Genomic DNA, 17,331 nt, shown 5'->3' with positions numbered 1-17,331 from the left:
GGCCACAGCAGTGAGAGGCCCGCGTACAGCAAAAAAAAAAAAAAAAAAAAAAAAAGTAACCTATGGGATATCTGATCACATCCCCCCAAACAGTCAACTAAACTCTCTCTTATGAATGCAAACTCTGCCATGGTTCTGCCTGTTTTTACTCCGTATTCTCCCCAAACCCAGTGTCTTGTTGACCTGCCATTTTCTCTGAATTTGCTAACTTGATCCCCTCTATTCCTGCCAGCTGCTCTCAGTGCTGTCCCTTTGTCTGTAATAGACTTCTGAATACCCCCCCACACACAATCAGTACTCCCCACCAGTTGAACTCACAGCCCAAATGTAGCCATGAGAAAACAAAAAGTCAAATTTCACGGTCTGAAGTCGAACAGTGTCTTTCCATTTTGCCCAGGTTGTTATAATGCGGGATTATCACCATGACAATGTGGTTGACATGTACAACAGCTACCTTGTCAATGATGAGCTCTGGGTTGTCATGGAATTTCTGGAAGGTGGTGCCTTGACAGACATCGTTACTCATACCAGGTAAGTTTTTTACTATCCAGGCAAGTAGTTCAAGGTGCTTATTATTCTTTTCCAGGGTAAGGCCTCAGTGACTATATTTATGAACTCTTCATAAGTGGTTAAGCACTTTGAAGGTAGAGAAACGACTGCCCTTTTTCTCTGCATTCCCAGGTGCCTATCACGATATCATGTATGTATAGTTCATTCACTCAATTCACATTCTCCCTGCCCTCCAGAAGTTCATTGATACCCACTGATTTTAGATCAGCAAGCTGCTGAGAATGGAGTTTCAGTGACAAATAATAGAATTTCCCATCCCTACATAGATTTCTAAAACTGAGTTTCATTCTCCTAAGTTGCTATACCATTGCTATGTGTTGATACCACCAAGGGTACCAGGGGAAGGCAGAGGCAGGTGAAAGATCAAAATTTTATGTCATAATAACAAACTACATAAGAGAGAGAGATTCTCCAAATCTGTTTTTAAATCATCTTGCAAGTAACAATGGTTGATTGCCACTGTTGCCTCAGTTACCTGCTTCTCTGATGTGTCAGTTGTGGTCATTTCATCAAGTGTTTATTAACCACTTTTTATGTGCCAGGCTCTTTCCTAAGTGCTGGGGCTACAAAAGATACAAATGAATAAGGCTCAGATACACCCTTCCAAGGAAGGGTGTATTTAGAAATAAATACATTATAACACCTGTGCAGAATTAGAAAGAAGTATATAAGTAGCATAGAAGAATACCTGAATATCTCTATAAGAGAGTCAAGAAGGATTTCCAATACACGGTAGTGTCCAGGATGGGTTTTGAGAGATGCATCAGAGTTTACTAAGAAGGCAAGTGGGAAGAAAAGGGCATTGAAGGCAAATGAAAGAGTATGTGCTAAGACAGTGCTTCTAAAATTTTAATATGCATACAAATTACCTGTGGATCTTATTAAAATGCAGATCCTGATTCAATGGAGGGGGGGCATAATACTCTGCATTCTAAGGAACCCCCAGGCGATGTTAATGCTGTTAATTCATGGACCACACAGGAAAAGCAAGATTCAAAGGAACAGACGTGTAAAAAAATCATGTTACATTTGGGAAACTTTAAGTTTGCTCTGCCGGTAAATAAAATACCAAAGAGTTGAGAGGATTGTCATGAAGGAGCTACATTGGGTATTAGCTGATGTCACTGAAATGGCATCCAAATCATAAGTGAATCCAGTTGAGCGACAATAGGTGGAAAGCAAGGTAGCAAGAAAGTGTTCAGAAACACGTAAGGGATCGAGGGCACTGCTTTTTCTCTGCTAAAATGAAGCAGTGTTTCAATCATGCCTCCCTATAGCTCTGAGTCTGCGGTAGACCATCTAAAAACAAAAGGACATGAGGGAAGACACCGCATGTTTATCACCAACATTTCAGCTGGCAGCTTCCTATTGGTATAGCCATACAACCACCATATCTATCTATCTATCTATCTATCTATCTATCTATCTATCTATCTATCTATCTAATCATCTTAAATTGTAGCAATAAGTATACTGAAGAGAACTACGAATAAGACAAATGTGACTTACATATAAAACAATTAATAAAAATATGTCCAAGGGAGGGGCTTTTTTCTTGCCTCAGAGAGCATCAGAAAACTACAGCTCTCCCTTTGTCAAGTTCTTATTTTGTATCTGTGGGATTCACTGAAGAGCCAGCCTCTCTAGAATCCATTGTGTTTTCTAATTCTCTCCATCTAGTTTTGTCGATGGATTTCCCCTTGAAGACAGAATAGCTCCAGAGAGCAAGAAGCAATTGTGTGTCAAGGAATACCATGGATATTTAGACTTTGAAATCCTTAAGCTGGTAGTTCAGAGAGTTTCCTATAGTAGATATTAAATAAGTACTTCATTGAATGATTGATTGATTGGTTGATAAAACATTTAACTGCTTGCCACTCAAAGTGTGGTCTGGGGACCAGCAGCATCAACATCCCCTAGGAGCTTGTTAGAAATACAGCATCTCAGGCTCTACCCAGATGGACTAAAAGAATCCATGATCTAGCCAGATGCTAAGGAGTTTCTTTTTTTTTCTTTTCTTTTTTTTTTTTTTTGAATTTATGTATTTTATTTATTTATTTTTTGCTGTGTTGAGTCTTTGTTGCTGCTCACAGGCTTTCTCTAGTTACGGTGAGCAGGGACTACTCTTTGTTGTGGTGCCTGTGCTTCTCATTGTGGTGGCTTCTCTTTTGCAGAGCATGAGCTCTAGACACACGGGCTTCAGTAGTTGTGGCGGGTAGGCTCAGTAGTTTTGGAATGCGGGCTCTAGAGCACAGGTTCAATGGTTGTGGCACATGGGCTTAGTTGCTCTGTGGCATGAGGGATCTTCCCGGACCAGGGAGCGAATGTGTGTCCCCTGCATTGGTAGGTGGATTCTTAACCACTGCATCACCAGGGAAGTCTCCTCAGGAGTTTCTTATACATACTAAAGTTTTAGCCCTATCTAGCATCTTGTTGAATCATATCCTACTTATTTCAAATAAACAGTTCTAGAAGGGAAAGGAAAGTACCAAGTTCTGTCAGGTTCTTACATTAACTCATGTAACCTTCACACATCTCTATAAGGTAGGTGTTGATGTGCCTGTCTGTTAGAGGATGAAGCTATGACTCATAGAGGTGAAAAGTATCTTTCTCAAGATCACGTATTTAATAATTGGCAGAGACAGGATTTGAATTTGGAGTTGACTCCAAAACTGAGGAGTTTTTATCCCCACCTGACTTCCTCCCTGCTGAAGCACCAGGCTTTCTAGAGTGGGCCATGTCCATTTCAAAGTCATTGAATTAAAAGTCAGTAGCATTTGTTATAAATTCCAGGGGATCTTTCAGTTTGTGATTGGGGGCTCAGAGCCAATTAATTTTTGTTACCATTGACCTGTGAAAAATCTTTATGCCTGCTCCAAATAACTCAAATCTCATTGAATCCAAGAAAAATGGATTTTATTTTATTAATTTTATTAAAGATGATAATTCTTGGTCCTGAATTAATTTTAAGATGTAGTTGGACTTGTCCCTGTGGCTGATGCTCTAAACCTCTCAGGAGTGTGCTTTTTGCAGATGTGAAAATTGTCATCTGAAAACAATTCAGCATAATGACCAGCCCACTTACCACAAAGCCAAGAACACAGAAGTTGTAGGTTTCCACTCTGTTTCAGACACCTGCCTTCCTATGAGGCCAATTCATTGCAGTGCTAGGAATCCTCTTCAAAGAGAAGGACATGCTTCTTCATACTCATCCACTTTGTACCTTTGACATTCTCCTGATTGGTTATCTCCTTGGATTTTACTTTGAACCCTAGTTTTACTCAGTTGGGGTTTGTTGGCATCAACAAAACTGAAATGCAGATTCAAGGCCACCTATTTACTTGTCCTGCTGAGCTAAAAGTTACCTGGGATTATTTCCCAAGTCAATTCTTAAATTTGGGCTCCGGTCTGTCATGGAGTGTGTCTCCTGATAGCCTCCTCTGTTTGCCTGATAGTTTGTTTTAGGAGGTCTTTCACATTTGCTACCTCATTTAGGTCTCTCAATATCTCCGTGAGAGGGAGGAAGTTTTATACCTAGATGAGTTAGGCAGATGTCTAAATGGGTCATTTTGAGGGCACTGAGGGACTCCATTCTCCACATCATTCTTCCCACCTGGGTTCTTCAGTGGATGAAAATCCTTTCTTTTGAGTTACAATTGCTGCATGATACAGTGGGGAAAGTGGAAAAGCATAGGTTTTGAACTCATAAAAGGTGGGGTTTGAATCATGATCTGGTTACTTTCTGAGCTATATAACCTTGGGCAGGTCACCTGACTTCAGTCTCCTCTGAAACCAGAAATACCTTCTTCGGAGGGTGAAGCCATGTAATAGGAGAGCATATCCAGTGTTGTGCTTGCCTTTCTCATTCCCATGGTCTATTTATTAGGGTATCACACATTCACGCTTGGTTATTAGTAACTAACTAGGCCCAATTTCCTTCTTGACAGAGGGACCTGGAGTAACAGAAGCTTCCAGCTCCTGGAGGAGGGAGAGGAAGGGCTGGTGAGAGGCAGGGCAAGTCCCAGAGGGGGATCTTAGAGATCTAAAGACCACTTTGCCTGAGTCCAATCTTGAAGAGAGCCATGGCCTTGCCCGTTTCCAAGATGAGGAAAATGAGACCGGAGGAAGTTAAAGGATTTCCTCAAGGTCATCTAGCAGCCACTCCTGGAACTTTGGCGCCATTCAGTGTGCCCTCTCTGTAGGAACCTGGAGGTTTGTCAGTACCTGGGGAATTACCTATAAGAGTCCAAGGAAGTGCATTTGCACTGATGACCCAAAAGCCAGCCAATGGGGGTCTCTTTACTTTAGCTTATACTGAGCACCTATCATCCTCAATGCCAGGCCTTAGGTTCTGGGAATCAGGTCCCAAAGACTTCCTTTTCCTTCCCCATAGATTTTCGAGACATGGGCTGGGGAGCATGGACTGGTTCACTAGGACACAAGGCAGCCACCTCTTTTGATCATTTCAAAGATGGTCTTTAGCCCGACCTTGCTTCTTCAATGTAATTTCCTTTCTAGAATGAATGAAGAACAAATAGCTACCGTCTGTCTGTCGGTTCTGAGGGCTCTCTCCTACCTGCACAACCAAGGAGTGATTCACAGGGACATAAAGAGTGACTCCATCCTGCTGACAAGTGATGGTCGGGTAAGATTTTCATGTTGGGTCCCTCCCCAGTTTACCTTGTCATTTCACCTGTCACAGGTATTATATTCCTAAGAACACTTTCTCATAATTCTAATTTTCCTTAGTCGCAAGTCACCTACTCCCCTTCCCAGGAGGCTTTTGAAAAAGAAATTACCATCCTCTGTGTCATCCTGTTATTCAGAACTATCTGTGAGCTGAATTTGATGGATAATTTTCTGCCTTAACAGTAAGTGCAGGAAGTAATAGAAACTATAGAAATATCTTTTATTTTTCTGCCACATTCTTATTTTCATTGTTGGAGAGAAAATTACTTTTCTAGGACTGTGTCCACCCTGTTTGTGTGACTACGCATGTCTGCGGTATCTCTCAGAGTCCCTGCAGGAAACAGATGACAAATTCCAGTGCTTTGAGGAGAGTTTAAAAAAGGTGTGGGCAGATGAGATGTAGAAAAGCCAAAAGGAACTGTCATGAGGACCAGCATAGGTCTCTAGAATGGAACACCACTCTTCTTACCCCATGACTGAAGAGGTGAGGTGCAGAGCTAGTTACTGGAATCTTGAAATAGAGATTGTTGTGTGAAGAGGGCTGCCTGGCAGGAGATCTGATCTTCAGTGGAAACCAGACCATAGTGAACCTGCTGTATGGGAGCTGGAACAATAAGTACCCGAACCTCACTCTGCTTCTTCCTTCCAGTCTCCTACTGGTGCTCCCCATTGACTGAGTCCAATCAGAAGCCATCAATGGTCAACAAAGGTTGGCTCCCCAGGGCTCAGGGCTCCCAGATCTGAAAGGACAAACAGAAGATATCCATCACACTAGTGTATCTCCAGGCCCAGATATCTGCATTTTCCATCATTGCAGCCTGCTCAGGGGATTCACTTGAAACTCATCAGCCACACCAGATAGAATAAAACAGCCAAGGAAGGCATGAGTTGACATTCCCAGGAAGGCTTAGTTAGATGGAAGAGTTTTGAAGCATAGATTTTTTTCCCCTATTTAGACCCTTTTAATCTTCCTGAGACTCCCAGTAGATGTAATAGCCTTGTGATGAATGGAGCCAGCTGTCCCTTTGATGCACCAGTCTTTTACCACCCAACATCCTCAGTCACATGGAAAATGTTCACGTCACATCAGAATTTGCCCAGGAATGATCAGAGGGCAACCAGAAGAAACTACCCAAGAACTTTGGCTTTTCTTCTTTTATTTTTAAAAAATTGTCAATTTTATTGTGGAAAATTCAGCAAATTCAGAAAAGTATAAAGAATAAAATAAAAATCACCCATAATCCCATTCCTATATATATATATATATATATATATATATATATATGAACATACACACACATACACACACACACAATTTACCAACTTAGTATTATGTTTAATGGGCAGTTTTAAGTCCTGCTTTCTGCATTACTCTGGCTGAATATCTTTTAAGAGTGTACAGGAGTATGTATCAGTCAGTTTTTGCTACACAACAAACCACTCAATACTTAGTGGCTTAAACCCAGAACCATTTATTTGCTCACAATTCTATGAGTCGGCTTTTGCACTGACGTAGGGACAGCTTACCTCTGCTCCACGTGATATCAGCTGATCTCACTCTTGTATTTGTGGTCAGTTTGGGGTTGACAGCCTCACTAATTAGCCTAGTGGTTAGCTGGATCTCAGCAGTGGTAGTGGAGGTAACTGGGCCTAGATGCAAGGAGTGGGGAAATAACACCATAAAACACCACTGCCTCTTGATGGGAGAAGATGCAAAGTTGCATCCAAAGGCATGTGGATACAGAGAGGGGAAGACCATAAGGCCATTTTGCAGCATCTCCCATAGAGCAGGGGAGCTATAGGAAAAGGACTAGAACTTTCTCCTGGCCTGACTCAGAAAAGCACCAGGGCAAGGTCCCATGGCCTCAGAACACAATCTGCAGAGCATTGAAATGGTCCACAAATTGGCTCTGGGGACTGGAGCTTACAGGAAAAAAAAATCAGGACAGTTTCTGCCAGGGTTTCTTTCCTTATTTTTAGAGATTGAGGGTGTAGGCTCACCCTTGTTGTGAGTACCTGTCGGATGTCAAAATCAGACGTGAGACAAAGACAGTTCATTATTTAATTAGCTTACTTAAAGATCTCCCCTCCCCACAATATATGAAAGGCTAGATCATTCATTGTCACCCTTGAGGGCAGAATCTCCATTTCAAACATTTCTTTAGTTTCCACGCACCCAGCAGAGCTCACAGGGACTGGCACATCCTCAGTGCTTTCAGTCTGAACGGTTTGTTCACTCACTCATTCAATAAACACGAGTTAAACATCATTCTGTGCCAGGGCAGTGCTAGGTCCTAAGGATGAATAAAGCAAAATCACTAATTTCATTCAGTTTATTTGGAGAATGGGGGCTGTGATAATAAACAAATAGGTAAACATACAAATAAAATCACCACCAGATTGCAGGGTGATACATTCTAAGTTTTCTATGATTAGTTAACTTAAGTAGAGTAAAGAAGGTGGAGGGTGGAGAGTAGAGGGTCTGTAGGTGCCGGTCAGAGAAGGCCCCTCCACAGTGGGGTGGTGACAGCAGAGACACATGAGGGGCGGGGCCTGTGGCCTTCAGGGATGAGAGTGTTCCAGGAAGAAGAAACACAGCATGTGGAGTGGAGCCTGACTCTCGGCCACATTGGCCAGTGTGAGCTCATCCAGATTTAAGAACAAGGTGCCATATTGACTCCAGTTTCTATAGAGAAAGGAAACTTTCTTCCTTAAAAAAGAGAACAGAGATGGAGTGTGACTACTCCAAGAAAAGGCTGAGAGTACAATTTATACTAATCTATTGGAGCTTTTATAGCATTCTATAGTGCAGAAGACATATTCATTTATTAGCATAAAAACAAATCAATCATCTTAGGTCTTAAGTCAAAAGTTATTTTCACATTCTCACATGACTCTGAGAGTTGGCTGGGCTCAGCCAGCCAGTGCTACTCTGACTTGTTAGATGGTGAATCTAGAAATCTTCCTCAGCCATATGTCAGGAATGTAGTGCTGACTGTTGGCTGGATGCTGAGCTGGAACTTTCCACCAGAACACCTACCATGTGGCCTTTCCGTGTGGCCTTCCTTACAGCATGGAGGCTGGATTCCATGAGTGAGTGTCCCAAGAAAACAGGGTAGAAGTATGGCATTTTTATGACCTCAAAGTCACATAGTGTCCCTTTTACCATGATCACAGCCCTCCCAGATTCAGCGGGAAGGAACATGAAATTCTCCTGAGTGGGAGGAGAATTGAATCACATGTCAAGAAGATCTCATGGGCTGGACAGTATTGTTGTTGGCATTTTTGGAAATATTGTCTGTCACACAAGGTGTGCTGTTAGGAGATGTTCAATATCATCAGCCCTTAGAGAAATGCAAATTAAAACTATGAGATATCGTTACACACCTCTAAGAATGGCTAAAATGAAAAATAGTGATAACACCACTAATTCATACAATGCTGGTGCGAATGTAAAATGTAGAGCCACACTTGAAAAATGGTTAGGCAGTTCCTTTCAAAACTGAAAATGGACTTACCATGTGACAAGCAGTCTCACTCTTAGGCATATATTCCAGAGATATGGAAACTTATTTCCACACATAAATTTGCATACAAATGTTTATGGCAGTTTTAGTCATCATAGCCTGAAACTAGAAAATACCTAAATGTCCTCCAGAGGGTAAATGATTAAATAAACTATGGTGTATATATACCAGGGAATATTACCCAGACAAAAAAAATAAATGAATGAGTGACACATGCAAGAACTTGGATGAACCTCAAGGAAGTTATGCTGAGTGAAAAGAAAATTCAACCTCAAAAGGATACACACTGCATAATTCCATTTATGTAACATTTGTGAAATCATGTAATTATAGAGATGTACAGCATATTAGTGGTTGCCAGGGGTTAGGGATTGTAATTGTGTGGCTATAAAGGGGTAGCACCATCACCTTATGGTTATGGTACAGTCGCGTATCTTTATTTGTGACAGTGGTTGTGCAAGACTACAATGTGATAAAATTGTAGAGTACACACACATATACACCCATACACACTACATACACAAATGAGTTCATGTATAACTGATAAAATCTGAGTGAGCTCTATGGACTGTACCAACATCAATTTCTTGGCGTTGATATTGAGCTATAGTGCATAAGATGCTAACGTATCGGGAGGAGTGGGTGCACATTTCTTTGTAACCTCCTATGAGCCTATATAGTATTTCAAAATAAAATATATCTTTTTAAAAACAGTGAATTGCTCACGTTTAAAAGGATAAGTCCCTTCTGGCCTCTTCAAAGACTATAAGGGAAATTTTTTGCTATCAACTGAAAAGAAATCGTTCACTCTTTGTCCATGATAGAAATATCTAGTGAATCACTAATTTGTATTAAGCAGAGGTGTTTAAGGAGTGGTGTTTAGGGTTTGAAAGGGAAAATAAATAACATGTCATAGAGTGGTTTCAAGAATTACATGAAGTAATTAGTGTAAAACCATAAGAGGTAAACCAGGTACATGGTAGATGCTCAGAGTGAAGGCAGTCCCCATGATCTTTCAATTAAGGGTTGAGTAAATTCCTCCACGGTTTTTCCTTGGCCTGGGGCTCGCATTTAAGAGATGATACTTAGGGGCCACTAGGCAGTGAGTGACCAACTTTTATCAAATTCATTGGCTGAAATGGAATTCAAACCCATGACCTCTTAAGCCCAATGCACCTATTAAAAAGAGGCGTTTACAAGTAGTCTTTATGGTTTTTCTTTTTATTATAAATTGGTTGCCACACTTTAAGAATTAGGAGATTTCACGTAAAATTTCAGATTCCTGTCTCCCTTGAAAAAAATCAAAGTGTCTAGCAACACTGTTCCTGACTTCACTCATGGCAGTAATGGAGGTGGAGTGATGAGGGTGAATAGCACTACAGTGGAAACGTTGCTGGTGCCCCACCCTTATCTTCCCATTTCAGTGCTCGCTAACTCCACCTCCAAATGCCACCACCTGCATCTCTTTGCCTCGGACTTCTCTGGCTACTGTAGTCTGCTCTTCCAGCACAAAGAAGCCTAGAAATTCCAGGAAATTAACATTCATGCTTCCCGGGAGCAGCCCTGAAAAAGTGATGGGAATTGGTATATAAATACCCCAGCTCTCTCGCCCTTGGATGGAATAGCTCTGAGACACATGTTCTATACAGTCTCCCAGATGTCTTCAGCAGGATTAAGCTCTAGTTCCCATGGTGGTGACTTCCTTGCTGATTAACCCTTGACTGACTGCCTTCCCTTCCCTGTTTTACTTCCCCATTTCACTGCTAGTGTTTCCTGTATCTCCCCAATAAATGACTTACACTGAATCCTTGTCTCAGCATTTTCTTCTGGGAGAGGGGGTCCCAAAGTAACATAGCACCCATAAATAATAAATATGTTTGTGCCCTTTCTCCCACAGAATTTGAAGGGAGGGTTAAAGGACAAATAAGGGGCCATAGACGGAGCCTATGAATGTTCCACACCTCCTCTACTGGTCTCCTGACAATCAGCTGGAAGTTAGTGTCTCTTTACCAGGGGCGTGTGTCCCTAGTTTTCCATTGTCTCCACTGGCTCATTTAATGCATTGGTATTATTGGGTTGGCGAAAAAGTTCATTTGGGTTTTTCCATTAGATGTTACGGGAAAACCTGAGCAGAATTTTGGCCAACCCAATATTTTCCTGGCTCCTTTAGCCATTTGAATTTTGTTGTCTCTCAAATTGCTAGAATTTTACAATTAGGAGAAACCTGAAGATTATCTCCCAGAAGCTCTTCTTAAGTAGAGACTTGGGCATATTAAATAGCTTGCTTGAATTCATTCCTTTCCAGTAGTCTCTGAGATACACCCAAACACTTCCTCCACAGAAGTTATTTTCTAATGCAGGGAACACAGCATGAAAAGTCAGGAGACCCCAGGGTTGAGTTCACTGCTGAAACTGTCACATAGTCTTGGGCAAGTTCCTACCGCTCTCTGTGCTGTGCCAAGTGGCAGAGGGGCTGACTGAGGCTTCTAGGCCATTCCAGCTCAGCCGCTATGAGGCCTTCCCTCTCCTCTCGGGTTTGGCTGCTGAAGAAGTGGGTCTTCAGCTGGAAGCACCATCATCAGTCTGGCCCCTTCTATTACCTCGGTTCCTTTGTCCCTGGGTCATTGCTCTTCTTAAAACAAGTTCTCAGATTTTAGTGAGCATCACAACCCCTGGAGACCTTGGCAAAAAACAGATTCCTGGGCCCTTCTCTCAGAGATTATGATTCAGTCAGGCTGGCTGTATCTCTGAGCAATTTCCAGCTGATGATACACACTTGAGTACCATTGCCTTATAGGAAGAACCCAGGAACCAGGCACAAAAGCAGCCATCTTTCTGCCTTAGCAAAAACCTGGAGCAGACGCAAGAATTCTTTAGAGCATATGCAATTTACAAAACGAGGGTTTTACATTTTATTTTAAACCTGTAGCTATCTTGTGAGTGGATTCTCTTTTGCTCCTCCTCTTGCAAATTTTTGTGGGGCCCCTTACTCCTAGCCAGGATGCATTGAGATGGGTAACATCTCAGGTTTAAGTAGCAGCTTTGTCTGACCTCTGAGCTCTAGTTCCTTGTCTGGCCCCTGTGGAACCAGCTACATCTCCTCTTAGGGGGCGGGCAACATGCTTGCTTCAGTTCTCTTAGCCTAACTGCATTCGTGAGACAAAGGTGGTTTCCTAAGTACCCACATTGTACAATCCTATCTAAAATAAGGCTCAGCTTAAAGTCTATGTGATTTGCTTGTGTGTGTGTGTGTGTGTGTGTGTGTGTGATTTGCTTTTAATAACTGCCTACAATGCTTTATTATACTCATTACCTGAGTTCTTATTATCTACTTGCAGATTTATTTGGACGAGTGTGTGCAGTTATGTTCTTTTAGAAAATTGTCTCTTTTATGTACTTGGATGAGTAAAACAATCATGCAAAAACAATTATACTCCTACAACATAAGAACAGACCTGGCTTCCAAGTGTTGAGTTTCAATTTCTCATCTTATATTTTGTCAGGGAGATAATTATTAGTCTGTCAGGTTTGGTATCTTTTTTTTTTAATGTCTGGAAAAAGAAAGCCACACTAGAGATATTGAAATTAAAACTGCCAATACCAAAATGCTGATACATTCACCTCCTGAATCATTCAGGTTTCTTAATTTTACGGGTAAACAAAATATATTGGCAAAATTGTTCCTCCTTTACTATGTGTCATAGGGTTGCAAACTTACTCAGGCTTGAGCTTTGGAAATAACCACACACACACACACGCACACACAACTAACCTCAACTTCTTCACAAAGCCCCACTGACTAGAATTTTTTTTAACTCTATTTTAATTCAGTCTATTAAATTTAGTCTGCTTAAATAATTTAAACATTGTTTATCAGAGTTCAGTCACATTATTGTAAGGTTAAACTGATACCTTTAAACCCTCAGTCTTTGAGGTTTGGCCACCACCTGCTCCTTCTTTCCACCTCCCACCCCCATCTTCCTCAGGATGGAGACAAATGTGGGTTATGGGACCTCTGGGTGAAGGAGATTGATCCATCTTCTTGTTTCTCGCTGGTCCCTGCCTTGGCGTGACAGCCTCTTCTGCTACCTGGACTCGTGGCCAGTGAGCATTAGCTGGTCCCATCAGCTGCTGGTCTTTTCAGGAAGAGGTTTCTCTGCAGTATTTTACTCCAGCCTCTTTCCTCAAGTCTTGAAAGCTATCCTTGAGACTGCCTCTCATGTCAACCATAGGCTTGTGCCTGGCACTTCCCTGTTCCTTCACTGAGATTTGGAGGAGCTTCGGGAGCCCTGCAAACCACACAAAGGCCATGGAAGCCAGTAGCATTGTCTCAAGTTCATTTCCACCCACTCTGTTGTGCCATCTCTCCATGGAGGCCATGTTGGGCATAGCCGAAGCTGATGTGCAGCTGGTATTCACCAGTGTATCTATACCCATTGTTAAAATGTTGCAATATTCTCATGCTTGTTGGTTAATAGCCACTGTTTCCAGTCATTGGAGTATTATTCTCCGTGACCCCAGCCCCTTACCAGGGCGCCCCTTGCCTCATTAAGGATGGTAATGCCCACAGGATAACTCCAGAACAAAGCTCAACTTTATGTCTAGATTCCGATTGGTCTAGATGAATCTGCTTATTAAATATTTTTAATATTACCTCTGAACACAGATGCATGTGGCTTCTCTCCCTTGTTTGTGTGGGGATGTATGCTACTCAGATATTTCTGAAGCACACCACCATCTTCTCGGGGTGGTAGGAAATGGTGTATAATAAAGAGTTGGGGCCTGACATAAGTTACTGCTCTTTGTCCTCTTCTGCAAATAATCCTTGGCTAAAAGTGATGGACTGTAGGGCTTTCACTTCTCAGAATTGTAGACGCTTTTTACAATAGGGCAGCAAGAATTATGGACCAGGTACCATGGCCATAGGGCACTCTTCTTTTTTTTTTAATGTATTATTCTTTTCTTTTTTTGGCTGCATCTTGCAGCTTGTGGGATCTTAGTTCCCCAACCAGGGATTGAACCCAGGCCCTAGCAATGAAGGAGCCAAATCCTAACCACTGGACTGCCAAGGAATTCCCAGGGCACTCTTCTTTATACCACATGGAAATTCTGTGATCTGACACATGTGGGCTTGATTCTTGATGTGCCAAAGCAATTGAGAAAAATCATCTCTCTGCTAAACCATATTTCTCTAGCATTCCATCTGGTGCAATCCAAACTGAAGGAGTCCCATCCCAAACCATACCCCACTAGTCTTGGCTTGATTGGAGAGCAGATTATGAACAAGGAAATGGAAAAAGAAAAAAATAATAATTTCCAAAACATTACCTCCATTTCATCTGTCTTACAACTTTAATTCTAGAAACAGTTGTCTTCAGTAAGTCAATGATGGTTTCAGAAGGAGCACCAATGTGTTTTCTATCATGTGATCTGTTGTCCCATGTATGTATGTATGTATCTATATGTCAATATCAGATAATATCAATCTAGTAGCATGAGTTTTTTGAGTATCTACTGTTTTCTCAGCTCTTAAGGAACACAACAAGGCTTCATAATTAAAAGGCAGAGCTATTGCCCCTGAGCAATGTCATTTCCAGCTGAGGGAAAAACTCAGCATCAGAAAACAGTTTAAGATTAAATGAATGCTAAATTCTCTCAAATTTGATGAGGGGAGAGATCAATATGGGCTCCTGAGAAAAATTCTGGAGGAAGTGAGAAGTGATCAGGGCCTTAAAATATCCTTAAGAATTGAATATGCTTTCCAACTAAGATTAGGAAAAAGGCAAAGATATCCCCTCTCACCACTCCTTTGCAACATCATACTAGAAGTACTAGTTAATGCAATAAAACACGAGAAGGAATAAAAGGTATACATACTGGGAAATAAGAAATAAAACTATCTTTGGTCACAGGTGACATGATCATCTATTCAGAAAATCTGAAAGAATCAACAAGAAAATCTAGAGCTAATAAGTGATTATAACACAGTTGTAGGATATCTAGTTAATATACAGAAGTCAATCACTTTTCTATGTACCAGCATTACAAGTGGAATTTGAAATTAAAAACACAATGCCATTTACATTATCACCCTCCAAAACTAAATACTTAGGTATAAATCAAGCAAAATATGTACTACATTTATATGAGGAAAACTACAAAACTCAGATGAATAAAATTAAAAAAAAAACTAAATAAATAGAGAGGTATTACCTTGGATAGGAAGAACTCAGTATTGTCAAGATGTTACTTCTTCCCAACTTGATCTATAGATTTAATGCAATCTCAGTCAAGATCTCAGTGAGTTATTTTGTAGATATCGATTGATATCGATATAGAATTGATTCTAAAGTTTACATGGAGAGGCAAAAGACCAACATAATCATCAACGCATATTGATGAAGAAGAACAAAGTGCAAGACTGACACTACCTAACTTTAGGAATTTTTGAGACAGTGTGGTATTAGCAAAGAATTGGCAAATAGACCAATGACACAGAATAGAGAGCCCAGAAGTAGACCCACATAAATAGAGTCAACTGATCTTTGACAAGGGAGTAAAGGCAGTAAAATGGAGCAAAGATGGTCTTTTCAACAAGTGGTATTGGAATAACTGGACATCCACATGCCAAAAAACTGAATCTAGACACAGACCGTATACCCTGCACAAAAATTAACTCCATGTGGAGTTAAAAAGAGTATCTAGCAAGAGCACCTAAAAAGAGAAGAGGTGAGAGTTGGGACCCAAACTCCTGGAAGCCCCAGTATTTAAGTTGTGGGCAGCAGAGATAGAGCCAGAAAAAAAGGTTGAAAAAAGTTCAGAGAGGTATCAAGAGAATCAAGGGAGAATTTGTGCCTTAGAGACTATACTTTTGATCTATGGAAATTTTAACTTCAAATGGCCATTCTGAACCATTGCCACCCAATGCCTGAATCATTGATATTTTTTGTTTTGTTTTCATTTAATGTATTCTGTCATCACCAATAATCCTAAGTGGCAATCATTTTCAATAAGGCTATCTGAAGTTCAGACCAGGTCACCATGAAGAGAATCAAGCCTCCCAGAAATAAACTGAATCCTGGTCACCTAGAATATATAAACTGGCAGGGTGCCTGAGGGTGCAGTATGTTCTTAAGAGTATTCTTAAAGGCTCTGGGCAAGAAATTTCAGGGTGTTTTTCTTTTTGACGACCTCTAATGTAAATAACATATATGTATATTGGGTAATTAAGATGACCACCTTGTACCCCTGATAATTAATTGCTCACACCCAGTTTCTATGCCCACATTTCCACTTGCATTGATATTCACATTGGCAACTTCAATTGTCCTGAGAAAAGGAGGAAAACCAAAAGAAAAGGGGAGCCAGTACTTAAAGTGATATCTCAGCATCCTTTATAAATGGGGTCATGCAATAAGTCAAACATAGAAATGAGGTTGGTTATTTGAATCATCTCATGGTACTTAGAAATCTAAATGTCTTCGGTGCAAAAAATCCCCTAAATTGCAGCAGTTTGTACAAAACTCGTGTTGAGAATAGCAGTTTACTTACACTAAAGCATCATCTCTTACATTAAATGAAAGTAGTAGGTTTGAATTTTAATGAATTTGTTTTGGGTGTATTGTAAATTTTGGGGTTTCATAATTTTATAAAAGATATCAGCAACAGGAGTTAAACATTTGCAAATCAATCCTGCTGGAGCCATAAGAGGTTTTTTCACTAAAATGGATTGTACCTTTCCAATAAAAGGGTCTGATAGCCCCTCCTCTGGGATTTTCAAGGCCTGTTAACAAGAGATGGTGGTTTTGTTTTGAATTTGAAACTCTTTCCATATTTCTACGTCTTGAAGCCAGTATTTTTTTTTTAATTTATTGAAGCATAGTTGATTTACAATGTTGTGTTAGTTTCTGGTGTACAGCAAAGTGATTCAGTTATATATATATATATATATATATATATATATAAGAGTTCACATCTGCTAATCCCAAACTCCCAGTCCATCCCTCTCCCACCCCCACTCCCCCTTGGCAACCACCATTCTGTTCCCTGTCTGTGAGTCTGTTTCTCTTTCGAAGATAAGTTCATTTGTATCATAGTTTAGATTCCACACATAAGTGATATTGTACGGTATCGGTATCTGTCCTTCTCTTTGTGACTTTCTTCACTTAGTATGATAATCTCTAGGTCCGTCCACGTTGCTTCAAACGTCAGAGCCAGTATTTTTAAATTGTTAGTTTGTTGCATTCCTTTCCTTTTCAGATAAAGTTGTCTGACTTTGGTTTCTGTGCTCAAGTTTCCAAAGAGGTGCCAAAGAGGAAATCACTGGTTGGCACGCCCTACTGGATGGCACCTGAGGTGATTTCTAGGCTGCCTTATGGGACAGAGGTAAGGGAGTGATGGTCATTGTTGGGGAGTGGCAGGGTCTGGTTAGACTCTGGGATGCAGGGGTTCTGAGATCATTAATGACTGCAGGAGATCAGGGTGATGACTTTTAACTCCACATTTGATCCCCATTCACTAGGCTTGTCACAGAGTAGGTTGTGGA

The 17,331-nt window shown here is 40.9% G+C and overlaps 1 protein-coding gene across 1 annotated transcript in view; it reads left to right on the top strand.

Moving 5' to 3' along the window:
* Positions 1 to 17,331, top strand: part of PAK5 (p21 (RAC1) activated kinase 5) — a gene marked incomplete at both ends in the record, with an annotated part of 94,577 nt that overhangs the window by 72,665 nt on the left and 4,581 nt on the right. Inside the window, 3 exons of the mRNA XM_082645013.1 lie at positions 398 to 531; positions 5,089 to 5,215; positions 17,046 to 17,171. Of these exons, the coding sequence (XP_082501139.1) occupies positions 398 to 531; positions 5,089 to 5,215; positions 17,046 to 17,171 (387 nt within the window). The remainder of the gene's footprint in view (positions 1 to 397; positions 532 to 5,088; positions 5,216 to 17,045; positions 17,172 to 17,331) is intronic.

The sequence above is a fragment of the Mesoplodon mirus genome, assembly GCF_964341445.2.
Source record: "Mesoplodon mirus genome assembly, chromosome: 15".
NCBI classification, from domain to species: Eukaryota; Metazoa; Chordata; class Mammalia; order Artiodactyla; family Ziphiidae; genus Mesoplodon; species Mesoplodon mirus.
Note: the sequence above shows the minus strand (reverse complement) of the source record. Positions and strands in the feature narration are given on the sequence as shown.